The sequence below is a fragment of the Mauremys reevesii genome, linkage group 1 (assembly GCF_016161935.1).
Source record: "Mauremys reevesii isolate NIE-2019 linkage group 1, ASM1616193v1, whole genome shotgun sequence".
Classification (NCBI taxonomy): Eukaryota; Metazoa; Chordata; order Testudines; family Geoemydidae; genus Mauremys; species Mauremys reevesii.
In genome coordinates, this window is record NC_052623.1 from 10,720,328 (window position 1) to 10,739,794 (window position 19,467).

General features: G+C 46.5%; 2 protein-coding genes across 2 annotated transcripts; both read right to left on the reverse strand.

The window, feature by feature from the left end:
* Window positions 1-10,117: 10,117 nt before the first annotated feature.
* Window positions 10,118-11,053, reverse strand: LOC120388408 (olfactory receptor 51G2-like). The gene has a single exon (XM_039510220.1). It carries the CDS (start codon window positions 11,051-11,053, stop codon window positions 10,118-10,120), a length of 936 nt encoding a protein of 311 aa, XP_039366154.1.
* Window positions 11,054-17,461: 6,408 nt separating this feature from the next.
* On the reverse strand, window positions 17,462-18,397 carry LOC120390132 (olfactory receptor 51G2-like). Its single transcript, XM_039512468.1, has one exon. The coding sequence runs from the start codon at window positions 18,395-18,397 to the stop codon at window positions 17,462-17,464; it is 936 nt and encodes a 311-aa protein (XP_039368402.1).
* Between the last annotated feature and the right edge of the window lie 1,070 nt (window positions 18,398-19,467).

The following is a 19,467-nucleotide window of genomic DNA, read 5'->3' on the forward strand; positions in this document are numbered from 1 at the left end:
TAATCGCAATTAAACTCTCCCTTCTTGCACCTGAGCTCTACTCTTCGCTGAAACACAGAGCAGTGGTTCTGGTCTCTTGGGACTTTTTGGAAAATGTTAGGTTCTTATGTTCTTGCACGTATATTGCATAGTGATTGAATCGACAACCCTGAATGTAAGTGTTAGAAACAGCTTCTGGTCAGTTACCAGGAGAGAGTATCATACAACTGTTCACTGAACAAATTGATAATAGCACAGACCCATTGCAAACAGTATTTGGAGAACTTCTGATATGCTTTCTAAAGCAAAAGCCATTGAACAGTAAAGTTTCCACTACTCCTTCCTGCACAGTTTCCAGCAACTTTGCTGCTGGCTTTCTATATACATGGAAGTCATGAAAGTTTGGTTTGCAATATTTGTATTACAATGAAATATTTTATCATAACATTGACACACCTGTACTTTAATACACACACGTCAAACCATTTTGCCTCCTCTGGTCTTCTTTCAGGGATGATTTCTCAAATTAGTGGGACTTAAAATGTAGCGTTTGTCATTGGGATTTCTTTAGAACCTGAATATTTCGCAGCGTCTCACCCCTCAGTCAGTCACTTGTCAGCAAACAAAAATCTAGTAGCTCCTCTGTCCCTGGGTTAATAGCTGACTGGGTCTCCTCAGGTTCTGTTCTGTCAGTCTGTAGCCTGTATCCGGAGTGATAACAGGCATAGCGGTCAGCATGGAAAATGTTCATTCCCTGAGCTCTCACTCTCTAGTACATAGTAACTCCAGCCTTGTTATTCAGCCAAAATGAGGGGTTTCAGGAAGTGGATTTCAATTTCAAATACATGAGTATTCATGGAACTTCATTTCCCACATGAAAGTACTCTCTGTCTCTCTCTGTCTCTCTCTCTGACTGTCTATGTCCTCAAAAAGAACAGGAGTAATTGTGGCACCTTAGAGACCAACAAATTTATTTCAGCATAAGCTTTCATGAGCTACAGCTCACTTCTTCAGATGCAACCTATGTCCTGCGTTCATAAAATACATAGCACAAGGAACCGGCTTTGTGACAGACATGGAGGTGAGCTGTCATAATGAATGTGTACATTACATTCAATTCTTGGGATGTTTCCTGTAGACCTATATTGGATTAGCTATTGAGATGTTTATGTTTTGGCTACATTAGATGAAACTAGCACGGCTCATCCTAGTTTAATAGCAGCCAGCTGGAAAACAAGCAGGAAGGGAAGCAACAGCTCAAGACAAGCCATCGCTCAGTAACCACCCCAGGGAGGTTGAGAGACAACACTGGAGCTACACGCTGGGAAGAGCCTATTTCTGGGCTCCAGCCACGTCACACAGCTTGTTTTGCAAGTGTTGTGAGTCTGTCCAGAGCTGGGGCAGCTGTTGCTGAGAAGCTCTTCAAACTGAGAGGCACAGACAGTCTGAAGGCCCTAGGCCTGTCTGGGTCCCTGTCAGAGTGGGAGGGTTTGGGGTCAGAGATGTATACAGACTGTTGTTTGAAAATACTCTTCTTCTCCCATGTTACACTTTATTCTGACTATTCAGATTAAACAGTATTTTGGTTCAATAAGGCTGGCTGGTCACTCGTCTCACCACTACTCACAGACTCCTCACCAGAACTCACAGACTCCCAAAGGAAAGAACCACAGGTGCCCAATGCACTTGGACCTGCCGGGCAACCACAGTCGATTTGCAGTGTGCGGTAGCCCAGGGACAAGTCTGAGGGTGGGAAGATCGCGGGATTCCACCCCCCGAGAGGGAAGGCTAAGAGGTCTGACACCCGGTTCTCAGAGACCAGAGAGGGACAGACATGCCAGTAGCCCTGTAACTCTGAGGAGTATCTACATGGTAGAAGTGCTGGATCCCTCAGCCAGTCAGGAAATAGGGAGTATCTCTATTGGCCCTGTTACCACAGAACAACGCAGCCACCTTCACAATCAATGCAGAGAATAAAACCTTTGGAAATGCATTTGCTGATTAAATTTCCAGTAGGACATAAGCCTGAGGTGATTTGGAATTAGTCACTGATATTCCAGGCAGTCTCCTCTCCTCTCCCTCAGACCCTAGCAGGATCAGGCCCATGGTTCACAGCACCTCTAGAAATGGGATCCTTTGAGAAATCCTGACTTGGGACATTGGGGTTTTAACACTATGAGGTATTTATGTAGCTTAAACAACCTACTGTGGAGCTTGGTCAGATGTAGCGGAGAGGTTCCCAAGCTACCTAGGGCTGCGGGTCCTTCAGCCCCGTCACTTAGTTACCCAGATAGCCCGGTTGAGAGCCCTCTGCTACTGCACAGAACATCTGCAAATGGAAACAGCTTGCAGTCTTTCCCCTTCACTTCACATTTTAAAGATAGTGAAGCTTACGAACGTACCCAGTTCCTTCTAGACGTGGAGCTGCTGACACCAGAGGTCTTCACCCTAAAGGACAAGGAGTCACCAGAGAGGTAGCACAGGCAGCAGGGAGTATCTGTTCAGACAGGGAGGCAACTGTCTTTATGAAGCATGTCTGCACATTACCTTGGGGGCCACTTGGCCATCAGGGAACCTCAGCTGTTTGGCTTCCTGTGCACCAGCTTTAACCCCTGTCACGGCCAATGGCAAACTGCAGGAGGCCAAATCACAGGGGACATGTGGTGATCCTACCTAGCTGGACTGCAGCACAAGCCCTGCTGCAGGCTCTGTTCCTGGAATCCGAGCTTGCCATCACTGTTTGCATTATTCAGATTAGTCACATGTCTATCTCAGGGGTGGCCCAGTGTTAACGATGATGCTGTCACCACTGTAAGGTCACTGAAAAAAAATAGAAGAATAATAATAATAAAATATGACCAGATTTCTCCCCTGCACTACAAACCCAGGTGAAGGCCAGGGAAGGGAGATTTCACAAGGCTCCCTACATGGAAACTTCCCTCAGATAGTTCCAGTAGGGGGATCCCTTCCCTTCTCCTTAAGCAGCAGGGGGACCCAGAATCCTGGGATCCCCAAAGTTGTGCAAAGATCTCAGTGATCCACTGGTAGCTAGAGCCACCCACCCCCAACCTTTGTGCCTCCACAATTGCTCTAGAATCATTGAATCATGGAATCATAGAATATCAGGGCTGGAAGGGACCTCGGGAGGTATCTAGTCCAACCCCCTGCTCAAAGCCGGACCAATCCCCAACTAAATCATCCCACCCAGGGCTTTGTCAAGCCTGATCTTAAAAACCGCTAAGGAAGGAGATTCCACCACTTCCCTAGGTAACCCATTCCAGTGCTTCACCACCCTCCTAGTGAAAACCCCCACTGCAACTTGAGACCATTAGTCCTTGTTCTGTCATCTAGTAGGACAGTCTAGGACCCTCTCCAGCTCCCTGATAGCACAGGTTCATCAGAGATGTGGTACCAGGGCCTGTCACAGCAGCCACTGCCTGCAGGATCTGCTGAAGGGGCCTTGTACAGGGTGGAGGGGGCTGCACAGAGATGGGAAGGCTGGTTAGAGTAGCTGATGGGCACAATACCCCAGCCATAGACTAGTTCAGATGTTTTGACATTTCTATACCCTGAGTGCAGCCAGAGACACCGTCAGTGCCACCTTCATTTACGTTATGAGGAAGAGGCAGATGAAAAGCCTCCAATTTCTCTTGGGGATCCAGGCAGCTGCAGCTGGGCAGCATCGTAGCAGCTGAGCTTTCAGAGAACAATGATCCATTTTCTGTGAAAACTCACCCCATGTGCTTCTGTCCCTTGTGCTACAGGACCACACCCCTAGGTGGCAGCACTAGCCCCCCCATCAGCCTCCCACACTGCGCAGGCCCTTAGGATTACAATATTTCCCAAAGAGAAATCACGCAAAGGTGCCCCGCCATGTCAGGCTGCTGCCCGTTGCTGGAACCCTATAGGGATCCGCTCCAGTCTGAGGAGGCTGTCACTTTAGGCTGGAACGCTGCCCCCCTCCCAGCTCTGCCTTACCCATCTGTGGGGCCTGACATTACTTCAGGGGACAGGGTTTAAAGAGTGATCTTTGGTCACCCTACCATGGGTGTCTGCAAGGGTGGCTACACCAGCTCTGTAACAGAGGGAGCCCCTGGAAAAGGCTTCTCCTCAGCAGCCCATCCATCAGAGGATTTAAGAACAGAAGAATGGTCATATTGATTCAGACCAATGGTCCATCTATCTCAGCATTCTGTCTTCTGACAGTGGCCGGAGCCGATGCTTCAGAGGGAATGAACAGAACAGGGCAATTATCGCATGATCCATCTCCCATCATCTGCTCCCATCTTCTAGCAGTCAGAGGTTTAGAGACACCCGGAGCATGGGGTTGCATCCCCGACCATCTTGCTACAAATAGCCACAGATATACCTATCCTCCTTAAACTTTCCTAGATCATTTTTTGACCCAGTTATACTCCTGGCCCTCACAACATCCCCTGGCAATGACTTCCACAGGCTGACTGTGCATCGTGTGAAGTACTTTCTTTTATTTGTTTTAAATGTGCTGCCTATTAACTTCATGGGTGACCCCTGGTTGATGTGTTTTGTGAAGGGATAAATAACACTTCCTGATTCACTTTCTCCACACCACACATGAGTTTATAGACTTCTATCATATCCTCGCTTCGGCGTCTCTTTTCCAAGCTGAAAAGTCCCAATCTTTTTAATCTCTCACCATATGGAGACTGTTCCATACCCCTAAACATTTTTGTTGCCCATCTCTGTACCTGCTCCAATTCAAATATATCTTTTTTGAGATGGGGTGACCAGAACTGCACAGTGTATTCAAGCTGTGAGCATATCATGGATTTATATAGAGTCAATGTGATATTTTCTGTATTCTTATCTGTGTCTTTCCTAATGGTTCCTAACATTCTGTTCGCTTTTTTGACTTCTCCTGCACAACGACTGGATGCTTTCAGAGAACTATCCACAATGACTCCAAGATCTCTTTCTTGAGTGGTAACAGCTAATTTAGACCCATCATTTTCTATGTATAGTTGGGATTATGTTTTCTGATGGGTATTGCTTTGCAGTTATTAACACTGAATTTCATCTACCATTTTGTTGCCCAGTCACCCACTTTTGTGAGATTGCATTCTAACTCTTCATAATCTGATTTTCTCTTAAATATATTCAGTAATTTTATCTCATTTGCATATGTTGCCACCTCACAGTTAATCTCTTTTTCCAGATAATTTATGAATATGTTGAACAGCACTGGTCCCAGTACAGGCCCCAGAAGGACACCACTATTTACCTGTCTCCATTTTGCAAACTGACCATTTATCGCTACCCTTTGCTTTGTATCTTGTAACCAGTTACTGATCTACGAGAGAACCTTCCTTCTTCTCCCATGACTGCTTCCTTTCCTTGAGAGCCTGGATGTGGGACCTTGTCACTTTCTCAAATTCCAAGTACAATATTTCCACCCGATCCCCTGACCCCACATGTTTGTTGACCCCACTGGTGAGGCACGATTTCCCTTTGAAAAGCTGTGTTGATTATTCCCCAACAGATCGTGTTCATCTGTGTATCTGATCATTCTGATCCTTACGATAGTTTCAACCATAGTTTCCAGTTGTAAGGAATATGGTTACTGCACAGAGAGCTGACATGACAGGGATGGGCTAGCAGAGTCACATGGTGCCTGAGGTGCAGCTCAGAGGGTCTTTCCTCATGTTTAGGCATGGGACATGCACATGCAGTTAAGCAAGGCCATGCACATGTTTAATAGAAAGGGGTGTGATCAAAGCCCAGCTCCAAATGCCTGCTGCTAAGTCTCATTGGGACCCAAATAACCCCCTCCCCCAGATCCACGTACCCCCAGACTGTGGATGCAGGGTGTGAGATCTATCACCAGCACTAGAGTGGCTCTCAGTGCTCATGGAGCAGGTGGGGGTCAGGATCAGAGTGAGGGGAAGCCCAGCAGGGCTCTGTTCTGCCAAGCAACTCTCTACAGATCCTTCGCTCTCTGAAAGCACGTCCTGATTCCCCCTCTTACTGCCAAGCTGCAGGAGGGGCCCTGTCAAGGTTTCCTCCCTCACTCTGCACTTTAGGGTACAGATGTGGGGACCTGCATGGACCCTTCTAAGCTTAATTTCCAGCTTAGACCTGGTAACACTGCCCCAGCCAGAAGTCAGTGTCTGGCACACTCCGTGTCTCCCCAAAACCTTCCCTGGGGAACACAGATTCAAAGCCCTTAGATCTTAACACAAGGAGAAATTAACCATTCCCCCATCCTTTTCCCCCAGACTTTCCCCTCCCTGGGTTGCCTTGAGAGCCTTCACACAGATCCAAACTCCTTGGATCTTAAAACAAAGCGGAATTAACCATCCCCCCTCCTTTTTCCCCCGACCAACTCCTGGTGAGTCCAGACCCAATTCCCTGGATTTTAAAACAAAGAAAAATCAATCAGGTTCTTAAAATGAAAGCTTTTAATTAAAGAAAAAGAAAAGGTAAAAATTATCTCTGTAAAATCAGGATGGGAAATGCTTTACAGGGTATTTAAATTTATATAGCCAGAGAAAACCCCCTCTAGCCTCAGGTTCAAAGTTACAGCAAACAGAGGTAAAAATCCTTCCAGCAAAAGAAACATTTACAGGTTGAGAAAATAAACATAAGACTAACATGCCTTCCTGGCTAGGTACTTACACATTTGAAACATGAGACTGATTCAGAAAGATTTGGAGAGCCTGGATTGACATCTGGTCCCTCTCAGTTCCAAGAACGAACAACCCCCAAAACAAAAAACACAAAACAAAGACTTCCCTCCACCAAGATTTGAAAGTATCTTGTCCCCTTACTGGTCCTCTGGTCAGGTGTCAGCCAGGTTTACTGAGCTTCTTAACCCTTTACAGGTAAAAGAGACATTAACCCTTAACTATCTGTTTATGACAGGCCCAGAACTCCCTCGTCAAAGGGGGCTGTGCTAATGACAGGCCTCATCACCAAGGGGTGTTGGGAAGAGTTCAGGTTCTCCACCCAGTGCCCCAAATCATCCTTATGAGGCACAAAGAGCTGAAATCTCTCAACTGAACTTAGCAATATCCCAACTTTTTGTAGAATCCGAGCACCTCACAATCTGTAACATATTTATCAGTACAACATGCTGTGTAGTGGAGCAGTGATATTCACACTACTGGGCAGATCCCAAGGCCAGAAGGCACCACTGTGGTCATGTAGTCTGACCCTCTGCCTAGCACAGGCCAGAGACCTGCCAAAAAATAAGTCCTAAAGCAGAGATGTTAGAACTACACCATGCCTTGATTTAACAATTGCCGTGGCCTCATCAGGGATACTGTTCCTGACAGCTTGTAGTCCATCCTAGTGTGGAATATTGGCGTAAAGAGCTTCTACATCCATGGTGGCCAGAATGGTGTTATCTGGAAGATCACCATTGCATTGTAGTTTCCTCAGGAAGTCAGTGGTGTCTCAAAGATAGCTGGGAGTGCTGGTATCGTAGGGTCTGAGCAGAGAGTCCAAATAGCCAGGTAATCCTGCTGTAAGAGTGTCAATGCCTGAGATGATGGGGTGTCCAGGGTTTCCAGGTTTATGGCTCTTGGGTAGCAGATAGAATACTCTATGAGCTCTACGGGTGTGTCTGTGTAGATTTGTCCCTGTACTATAGTAGGGAGTTTCTTGAGCAGACGGTGTACTTTCTTTTGGTATCCCTCAGTAGAATCGGAGAATAGTGGACAGTAGAATGTGGTGTTGGAGAGTTGCCTGGCAGCCTCCTGTTCATAATCCGACCTGTTCATGATGATGACAGCACCTCCTTTGTTGGGCCCTAAAATGTCAGAGTTGTTTCTGAGACTGTGGATGGCGTTGTGTTCTGTATGGCTGAAGTTACAGGGCAAGTGATGCTATTTGTTCACAATTTCAGTCCGTGCACATCTACGGAAGCACTCTGTGTAGAAGTCCAAACTGTCATTTCGACCGGCAGGAGACCATGCAGAATTCTTCTGCTTGCAGTGTTCGAAGGAGGGTTATAAGGATATTAATACTTCCCTATCTTCCCTATCTCGCCTGACACATTCTATGATCTCATTTGCTTTGTTCACTCCTGCATCACACTTGTGGCTCACAATCATCACTGACTAATACATCTTTCTCCTCCTTGCTCAGTTCCAACTTCCCCTTGGCTGTATAAACTGGCATGTGGTGAGTTGAACTAAGGAAGATTGAGAACTGACTTGATAACAGTGTACAAGCACTTTTACAGGAATAAAATACCAGGAACTAATGGTCTCTTTAACCTATCAGGGAAAGGTATAACAATGACCAATGGCTGGAAATTGAAGCCAGAGAAATTAAATTTGGAAATGAGGGACATATTTTTAACTGTGTTGGTGATTAACCAGGGGAACTAACTACTAAAGGACATTGTGGATTCTCCTGATATCTCCAAACCCATATTAGATGCTTTCCTAAAAGATACGCTTTAGATGAACAGAAGTGATGCTATAATCAGATACAAGTCATATTAGATGCTTTAGATGAACAGAAGTGATGCTATAATCAGATGCAAGTCATTGGGCTCAGTATGGCGGTAAACTGGGAAAAATTCTCCAGTAGGTCAGACTTGATAATCTAATGCTAGTGCTCAGCCATGTCCCTGATAACCATAGTGCTCAGCCGGGTCCCTGTTACAGGGCCAAGGTGTGGAACTGACCTTTCCCCTCAAACTGCTTTCTCCCAGCCAGACATCTAAGACGAGGCCCCCATGGCCGTTGATCCATAGTTTGGCAGTTAGACCCATTTAGCCTCAATGACTTACAATCACTGGTTCTGTGACTGTGCTGAAACTCCTGGCATCTCTGTGACACTCCAGCATTACACTCAGAAATCCACTACTTAACCCTCACTGTCACCTGCACATCTGCCATAGACACCAAGGGGCTGGAGTCTCTGGGCTTCCCAGAAGCATCTGTCACAGGGGCTGTGGTAAGAGGCCTTTTATAGACTAATGTCAGAGGTGTTGCTGTGTGAAACCCTGACACCACAATGATTTTTGAGTCTCAGAGTCTCTCACCGCATTGAATGTATTTATCTTCTCACCACTGCTGTGAAGCAGGGCAAAGCTATTATCCACCTGTGCAGAGACAGCCAATGGCCACAGTCACGCATGGCCTGGGAATCCAACCCAGCTATCTGGAGCTACCGAGCCTTGCCCAGAGCACAGGACCAGCCTTCCAGATACCTGAGCAGTGTCAGGACCAGCTTCATTCTCTGCTGTGCCAGCAGAGCTCCCCCATGTGCTGCAGAGAGCAGGGATGGCAAAGAGCCAGTTACAGGGGTTTGATTCACTGGCCTGTTCTCCCCCTGCCTCAGCGGAGTTTAGAGCAGCCTGGGGGCTGGGTGGACATCCACCCATTGGTAACAGCTTCCAAGAGCACAACCCACTCTGGCCAAATCCATCTGGATGGGGGCCACCCCAGAGTGCCCCCCTGGGGTCTCAGGTGGCCCTGCAGGCACCCTGCCCTTCCCTCTCAGCCTGGGATACTTAAAACAAGCATCCCCTTTGTGGGGTCACAAAGAGCCCCCTTTGTGGGGTCACATTAATTCAGTTTTCTCCAAAACACAAGATCTCCTACTCTCCAGCCCCATCCTCCTCCTTTACTCAGCATCAACCCCACTGTCCTGATTCCTGTGGTAAGTGTTGGTTCAGACCCTACTCCTCTTTTTCCCTGAAGCCTTGTCCCCTGCCCCATATCGTCTCACTAAGCCCAGCCTCTTGGTTCTCCACTTTCCCCGATGCTGCACCTCCCAGGCAAGCCAGAGTCAGGCCATGGTAAGAGCTGTCTTGGGAGCACAGGTTGCTGTGGGAAGCCCCAAACTCTCCACATTCCCTGACTTGTACATCCTGAGGGATAAAATGTGGAAGGTGTGGGGCACCTCACTGTGGCTCTGGTCGCTGGGCAGCTCTTACCAAGGCCTGGCTCTGGCTTCCAGCCTGGAAAGGGGGCAGAGTGTCCGGTAAAGGGGAATAGTAGAGGTGTCATCTTCAAGGAAGAGATGGGGCAGAGAAAAGGGCCTCAGGGGAAGAGGATCCAGGATGGAATATGTGGCCATGGGCATTGATCATGCTTTTCCTCTCCCATGTCACCAGTGCTGGACCAGGAAATTAACTGACCCTTCACTTGACAAATGCCCTGATTATCCTCTCACGAAGGTGTTTGCTTTTCACGCTGTACACGATTGGGTTCATCAGGGGCGGGACCAGTAGGTAGACGTAGCCCAGGATAATCTGAAGCAAGTGAGTAGAGCTATTTCCAAATCTGTGTATCAAAGCCAGGCCGATGTCTGATATGTAGAAGAGCACGACAGCGCAGAGGTGGGAGACGCAGGTGTTCAGGGCCCTCAGACACTCTCTGTGGGATGCAACACTCAGCACTGTTTTGACGATCATCACATAAGAGAGGAAGATGAGGAACGAGTCCAACCCAACTGTGAAGACTTTAACAAACAAGCCATAGATGCTGTTCACTGAGATGTCTGAACAAGCTGCCTTCATGACGTCCTGGTGTAGGCAGTAGGAATGGGAGAGGACATTGTCTCGACAGTATTGGAACCGTGTCAGGAGAATGGGGAGAGGAAGTATTACAGCAACCGATCTTAGAACAGCCACCAGTCCCATCTTGGCTATTCTTGGCAGGGTTAAGATGGAGGCATATCTCAGTGGGTTACAGATCGCAATGAAGCGGTCAAAGGCCATCAACAAGAGCACGGAGGATTCCATTTTTGAAAGCGAGTGGACGAAGAACAACTGGGCAAAACAGGCATTGAGGCTGATTCCCCTAGAGTTAAACAAGTATATGCCCAGTATCGTTGGTATGGTGGCTATCGATAAGCTAAGGTCCGTGATGGCCAACATGGAAAGGAAAATGTACATGGGCTCATGGAGGCTTGAATCTGTTTTTATAATGAACAGAATGACAGAATTTCCTACTATTGAAATAACATAAATTAAGCAGAAGGGGATAGAGATCCAGATATGGACATTTTCCATCCCAGGTATCCCAGTGAGAAGGAATACTACAGAGTTGAATTTGGTGTCATTGACAGCTGACATAATGTACTGGGCAGATCCAGGGACTTTCGAACTTTCGTTCCTGAAAAGAAAAAGAACAGGACACTTGATGATATTTAGCGAGACATCTTTCTGCTCTCAGTGCAAATCTAGAGATTCCCAGGACCTCAAGGAAAATCAGCAAAAACGTTGTTTTGGATTGATACCACCAATATGCAGATAGGCATTGCCAGACTAGATCAGACCTACAGTCTGTCTAGAACAGTATCCAGTGGCTGGTACAAGATGCTGCAATGGAAGATGGAGGAAGCCCTGCAATAGGGAACTAAGAGACACCCTGATCCCAGGGAAAGTTAGACATATTTTGTTGTGTAAAGCAAGAAGGTGTAGAGCCCTTACAAGACATTTTTAAGAAAAATTCTCAGTACTGTAATTGGATTTCCTGATTACCCATTTAAACATCCCATCTCTCGTTGAATTCTGAGAAGCTTTTGGCCCAATTGTTATCTTGCGGCTGGGAGCTCCACAGCCTACTTGAGCACGGTGTGATTTTACAGTTGTGACCTTCAACAGACACCCTTTCTGGCCGTCCACTTCTGAAATGGCCCATTGTATCATGATGTCTATAAACACATGGCAAGTGCATGGTGAAGACGGTCATTGTATTTATCTGCCCTGCATTGAAGCCTTTTATAAACGTGTTTCATTGCCTCATATATATACTTTTTATTTTCTCCACTTCTGAGACTTTCAATTATTCTACTGTCTCTTTCCAGCATGTGGGATAAATTCTTAGTGCCAGGTTCTTAATTCAATAACAGTGACTTCAACTGGGTTGCTCCAGATTTACATGCGTAAATTCAGTCAGAACCGGGTTCTATTAACTTTCCCTTACCATATGCTCCCGGTGATACACTCTGACCCCAAGAATCCCTCCAAGGGAAGATGAAGTGCTTTGCCTGGCCAATGTTAACTGAATCCTGAGCATTTAATCTATCTCACTGGACCTGCATCTCTCCCCGTGCAAGGGTCTATAGATACTTGGCAAGTTACAAATGAACACAGACAGTTACTTCAGCTGGGCAGGGGAGGGATTGGCATCACAAATGGGTCAGTATGCAAACACTACGTTTGCACTAATATCCACTTGTGTGTGCAAATTACTTCAGCCATGCTCATGTATGAGGTGATGGGCGTAAATTTCTTACAACTAATATAACACTCCCCATTCCTGCACCTCAGCTCTGTAACAATACTAAAACAAAGACCGGCGGTTCTGTTCTCTCATACCTTTTTGGAAAGACTGGCAGAGGTATTTGAGAGGGATTGTGTTCATGACCCTGAATGTAAGTGACCCTCCGCAAGGAGGTCGAGAGACAACACCGGAGCTACAAGCTGGGAAGAGCCTATTTCCGGGCTCCTGCCACGTTACACAGCTTGTTTTGCCAGCGCTGTGAGTGGGTCCAGAGGTGGGGCAGCTGTCGTGAGAATCTCTTTAGACTGGCAGGCACAGACACCGCTGGGGAAGTCTGAAGGCCCTCGACCTGTCTGGGTCCCTGTCAGCGCAGGAGGGCTTGGGGTCAGAGTCGTGTACAGACTGCTGTTTTGAAACCCTCTGATTCTCCTATGTTATGCTTCATTCCCCATATTAAACACTTCAAGGAGGCTGACTGGTCACGTGTCTCACAACTAGTCACAGACTCCCAAAGGGAAGAACCACAGGAGCCGAACCCACTCAGACCTGCTGGGCAAGCACAGTCCGCCCGCAGTGTGCTGTAGCCCAGGGCCCTGTCTGAGGGTGGGAGGATCGTGGGATTCCACCCTATGAGAGGGAAGACTGCAAGGCCTGACATGTGGCACTGAAAGACCAGAGAGGGGGCAGAGATGCAGGTAGCCCCATAACTCTGAGGGGTATCTACATCGTAGAAATGCTGGAGCCCTCCTCAGCCAGTCAGGAAATGGAAATTTGCCCTATTGCAGCTGTTACCACAGAGCAACACAGATCTCAATTCCTGTGTTGACAATCAAGCCACAGAATAAAACCTTTGAAAATACATTTGCTAATTAAATTTCCCTGATAAAATAAAACTGAGACAATTTTGGAACTAATCAGTGATATTCCATGGGGTCTCTTCTTGCTCAGTCCCTGGCAGGATTGGGCCAAGAGCACATGGTACCTTCAGAAATGCTGATTTGGGGCTTTGGAGTTTTATATTTTATAATTGGAGATATACCAATCTCCTAGAACTGGAAGTGACCTTGAAAGGACATTAAATCCAGCCCCTGCCTTCACTAGCAGGACTGAGTATTGATTTTTTGCCCCAGATCCCTAAGTGGCCCCCTCAAGGATTGAATTCCCAACACTGGGTTTAGCAGGCTAATGCTCAAACCAGTGAGCTATCCCCCCCTGAGAGTTTTAACACTCCAAACTCGCTTTGAATATCAGATTTTTGTGCAATTTGAATAACTCATGGAGCTGCATGGCAGATGTAGGTGTGGGATTCCCAAGCTACCTACCATTGCCTGCCCTCCAGCCACTGTCACTGAGTAACTCCGACAGCCCAGCTGAATCCTCGGCCGCTGCACAGAACATCTGCAAATGGAAACAGTTTGCAGCCTGTTCCATTCACTTCTCATTTTAAAGGTAGTGAAACCTGCCAACGTACCCACTTCCTGCAAAAGGGGAGCCGCTGACACCAGAGATCTTCACCCTAAAGGACAAGGAGTCATCCAAGAGGTTGCACAGGCAGCAGGCAGTATCTGTTCAAATCGGGAGGAAACTGTCTTTATGAAGCATGCCTGCACATTCCCTTGGGGGGCCACTTGGCCATCAGGGAACCTCAGCTGCTTGGTTTCACGTACATTATCTTTAACCCCGTTACGGCCAATGGCAAACTGCAGAAAGCCAAATCACAGGCGATGTGTGGTGATGCTACCCAACTGGACTGCAGAGCCAGGCCTGCTGCAGGGTCTACTCCTGGAATCTGGGCTTGTCATCACTGTTTATGGTTCCAATTAGTCAGAAGGCTAACTTGAGCAGTAATGGTGATGCTGTCACAGCTGTGATCTTGATGAAATAAAATAAAATAGAATAATAATATAAATAAGAAGCAGATTTCTCTCCAGCAGTCCCCTTTCCTTCATTACAAACCCAGGGTGCAGACCAGGGAAGGAGGATTCCATATAATTTCCTGGCATCATTATGGGGTGGGGGGTACCTTCTCTTCTCCATGAGGAATGGAAATGGGAATCCAGGATCCAGAGATCCCAAAGTTATGCACAGATCTCAGTGATCCACTGGCAGCTAGACCCCTCCCACCCACAATCTCTGAGCCTCCGCAACTGCTGTAGGACCCTCTCCAGCTCCCTGCTAGCACAGGTTCATCAGAGATGTGCTACCAGGGCCTGTCACAGCAGCCACTGACCGCAGGATCTGCTGAAGGGGCCTTGCACAGGGAGGAGGGGGCTGCACAGAGATGGGAGGGCTGGTTAGAGAAGTTGATGAACACAGTACCCCAGCCCTAGTCTGGTCGGGAGGTTTCGACCTTTCCATACCCAGAGTGCAGCCATAGATCCCATCAATGCAACCTTCATTTACGTTATGAGGACGAGGCAGATGAAAAGCCTCAAATTTCTCTTGAAGATCTACATAGCTACAGCTGGGCAGTATCATGGCAGCTGAGCTTTCAGAGAAAAAATATCCATTTTCTATGAAAACTCACTCAAAAAAATGATAAAAAGGAAACATTTGGGGCTGGGTCAAAATTTTTCATGGAGGGAAAAAACCTTTCTTTTCCAGCCCAGCTATAGCTGAAATTATGAGTCTCTGTCCCTCATGCTAGAGGACCGCACCCCTAAGTGACAGCCCTCGTCACCCATCAGCTTCCCACACTGAGCATCCCCTGGACGTCTGCTAGGGTGGCTACGCCAGCTCTGTGACTCAGTAGCCCATTGATCAGCAGAAGAATTTAAGAACATAAGAACAGTCTTATGAGGTCAGACCAATGGTCCATCTAACCCAGTGTCCTTTCTTCTGATAGTGGCCTGTGAAGATACTTGAGAGGGAACAGAGGAGTGGAAGTATTGAGTGATCCATCCACTGTGTCTGCTCCCAGCTTCTGGCAATCAGAGGTTTAGAGACCCAGAGCATGGGGCTGCATTCTTGACCATCTTGGCTAATAGATATTGATGGACTTATTCTCCATGAACTTATCTGATTCTCTTTTGGACTAGTTACTTTTTTGGCCTTCACAAGTGTAGCCTTTAGGGCTAACCTGCTTGCTTGCCTATATATCTTTTCTTGTGGATTTCTTATTGTCTTATGGTTTAGCTATTTTTTTTTATTATAATAGGTTGTAATAAGTTTATATTAAAGTAGTTTGGCTGTAACGCAAGGGACTTACAGGCCACGTCCTGTATGTTGAGCTAAGGCAACGTTAGCATAGATATGTCTGGGACCTTTCACCTAGATAGACGGTGATGGGCTAGAGCATAAGGTCCACGTATGATGTGTTAAAGCAGACTAGAAAGAGACTAGTCTGTAAAAGGAAGCTTACTGGGTGAGGTTTTTATCTGTATTCAGTTTCTTGGACACAGACTTGCATGTTTCATTTTATTTTGCTTGGTAATTCACTTTGTTCTGTCTGTTACTACTTGGAACCACTTAAATCCTACTTTTTGTAATTAATAAAATCACTTTTTATGTATTAATTAGCCCAGAGTATGCATTAATACCTGGGGGGGGGCAACTGTGCATATGTCTCCCAGTGTTATAGAGGGCAGACATCTGAGTGTTAAAGGCAGGAACACTTCTGTAAGTTGCTTCAAGTTAAGCCTACAGCTGTTAGGGTTCAGACCTGGGTCTGGGTTTGCCGCAGGCTAGTGGGTCTTGTTCAAACCAGGCAGGGCACTGAAGTCCTAAGCCACCAGGGCAGGAAAGCAGGGGCAGAAGTAGTTTTGATGCATCAGTTGACAACCCCAGGGAGGTTTCTGTGATCCAACCCATCACACGTACCCTTTTAAACTTAACAGGTACACCACAACTTGGAAAAACCTGAAATAACAGGTTAGGACAGAAATAACAAATGTGATACCTAACCACAAAAGGGCCAAGAATATTAAAGTGACGTATATAATAATAATAAGTTGAGATCATTGATATACTAACTGTAGCGGGGTGGTCACCCACTCCCGGCCTGAAAGGTTAAAAGCCAGCCCTTGGAGAGGGCTGGGGCTGGGACCCTTAGGCTGGGCTGATTGGGGAGGCAGCCTCAGCTGTGGCCATGCCCCAAACAGACCCAGCTGGCCCTATAAAAGCCAGGTCTGGGAGGGAGACGGGGCCCAGAAGCAGCAAGTAGTGAGACTTCGGCCTGCAGAGGGCGCTCCGGGGCTGGTGAGCTAATTCCCAGAAGGTACCAGCAGAAGGCGCCGCAGAGGTGAGTCTGCCCTGTTACACTAACCTAGGGGAAAAAGACACTCCAACATTAGTAAGGGGAGGAAATACAAATAAGGAAAGTGGGGGGGAGAAATCCTCTGCTGAATATGTATCAAATATAATGGCATCAGCGTAACAAATTATAAAAGTGTCATCCCAGCCTAGGGGCAGTAAGGAGATGTAGTCTTTGGGAGGTGTCAGACTGATGGCCATTGGTGGTGATGGGGAAGGTGATGGTGATGAGGATGATGATTGATAACACTTCAGGTTGTTCTACAAGGGATGGTGTGAGTATATGGAAGTGTAGATGTACATTCTCTATCTATCTTGTTAAGTTGGAGTGTTTTTGACTGCGCTGAATGTATCGATGGACTATGTTAAATATAGTAGAGTTGCTATGGTGTGAGTGTTGTAGCTGTGCACATCAGGGTTCACTCAAAACACACTGGTAATGATAAAAATTAAAACAAATGTATTAACTAAAGAAAGATTTTATGTGAATACAAGCGATAGCAAACAGATCAAAGCAGATTACCTAACAAGTAAACTGACCTACAAACTGAACCTAACATACTAAAGACAGGATACGAATTAGATGTTTGTCAACCTGACTGATCATACTAGCAGTCCATCATGTTCTCATAGAGGCTAGAAATCCTTTTAGCCCAAGACCAGCACTTCCCCCAGTTCAATCTTTGATCCTCAGGTGTTTCCAGGAGTTCTCTGCTGTGGGGACTGAGTCAAAGAGATGATTTTAAAATGTGGAAGGTGTGGGGCACCTCACTGTGGCTCTGGTCCCTGGGAAGCTCTTACCAAGGCTCTGGCTTCCAGCCTGGAAAGGAGGCAGAGTCTCGGGTAAAGGGGAATAGTAGAGGTGTGGTATTCAGGGAAGGAATGGCACAGAGGAAAGGGCCTCAGGGTAAGAGGATCCAGGGTGGAATACGTGGTCATGGCCATCGCTCGTGTTGTTCCTCTCCCATGTCAACAGCACTGGAGCCAGGTAATGAACTGACCCTTCACTTGATAAACACCCTGATTATCCTCTCACGAAGGTGTTTGCTTTTTACACTGTACACAATTGGGTTCATCAGGGGCGGGACCAGCAGGTAGACGTACCCCAGGATTATCTGAAGCAAGTGAGTAGAGCTATTTCCAAATCTGTGTATGAAAGCCAGGCCAATGTCTGATACATAGAAGAGCACGACAGCGCAGAGGTGGGAGACGCAGGTGTTCAGGGCCCTCAGGCACTCTGTGTTGGATGCAACATTCAACACTGTTTTGAGGATCATCACATAAGAGAGAAATATGAGCAGCGAGTCCAACCCTACCGTGAAGAATGTAAGAAACAAGCCATAGATGCTGTTCACTGAGATGTCTGAACAAGCTGCCTTCATGACGTCCTGGTGCAGGCAGTAGGAATGGGAGAGGATATTGTCTCGACAGTATCTGAACCGTTTCAGGAGTATGGGGAGTGGGAGTATCATGGCCACTGGTCTTAGCACAGCAACTAGTCCCATCTTGGCTATCCTTGGCGGGGTTAAGATGGAAGAATATCTCAGTGGATTACAGATCGCGATGAAGCGGTCAAAGGCCATCAACAAGAGGATGGAGGATTCAGTTTTTGAAAGCGAGTGGATGAAGAATATCTGGGCAAAACAGGCATTGAGGCTGATTCTCCCAGAGTTAAACAAGTATATGCCCAGTATCGTTGGCATGGTAGCTATCGATAAGCCAAGGTCTGTGATGGCCAACATGGAAAGGAAAATGTACATAGGCTCATGGAGGCTTGGATCTGTTTTTATAATGAACAAAATGACTGAGTTTCCTACTATTGAAATAACATACATTAAGCAGAAGGGGATAGAAATCCAGACATGGACGTCTTCTAGCCCAGGTATCCCAGTGAGAAGGAACACTACAGAGTTGAATTTGGTGTCATTGACAGTTGACATAATATACTGGGCAGGTCCGGGAACTTTTGAACTTTCCTTCCTGAAAGTAAAAAGAACAGGAGACTAGATGATATTTAGCGAGACATCTTTCTGCTGTGAGTACAAATCTAGAGATTCCCAGGATCTCAGGGAAAATCAGCAAAAACATTGTCTTGGATTTATACCACCAATAGGAAGATAGGCATTGCCAGACTGGATCAGACGTACAGTCTGTCTAGCCCAGTATCCAGTGGCCAGCTCGAGATGCTGCAAAGGAAGATGGAGGAAGCCCTTAAATAGGGAACTAAGAGATACCCTGATCCCAGGGAAAGTTTCCTCTTGACACCCACTAGTTAGACATATTTTGTCGTGTAAATCAGGAAGATTTAGAGCCCTTACAAGACTTTTTTTTAAAAAAAAATTCTCAGTACTGTAATTGCATTTCCTGATCACCCATTTAAACATCCCATCCCTCTTTCAATCCTGAGAAGCTCTTGGCCCCATTGCCCATTGTATCATGATGTCAATAAACACATGGCAAGTGCATGGTGAAGCTGGTCATTGTATTTATCTGCTCTTCACTGAAGCTATTTATAAACGTGTTTCATTTCATTCATATATATACTTGTTATTTTCTCCACTCCTGAGACTTCAAATTATACCACTGTCTCTTTCCAGCACGTGGGATAAATTCTTAGTGCCAGGTTCTTAATTCAATAATAATGACTTAGACAGGATTGCTCCAGATTTACATGTGTACATTCAGTCAGAACTGGGTTGTATTAACTTTTCCTTACCATATGCTCCCGGTGATACACTCTGACCACCAAGAATCCCTCCAAGGGAAGCTGAAGTGCTTTGCATCGCCAATGTTAACTGAATCCTGATCATTCGATCTATCTCACTGGACCTGCATCTCTCCCCATGCAAGGGTTGATAGATACTTGGCAAGTTACAAGCTAACACAGACAGTTACTTCAGCTAGGCGGGGGAGGGATTGGCATCACAAATGGGTGAACATGCAAACACTACGTTTGCACTAATATCCACTTGTGTGCCCAAATTACTTCAGCCATGCTCATGTAAGAGAT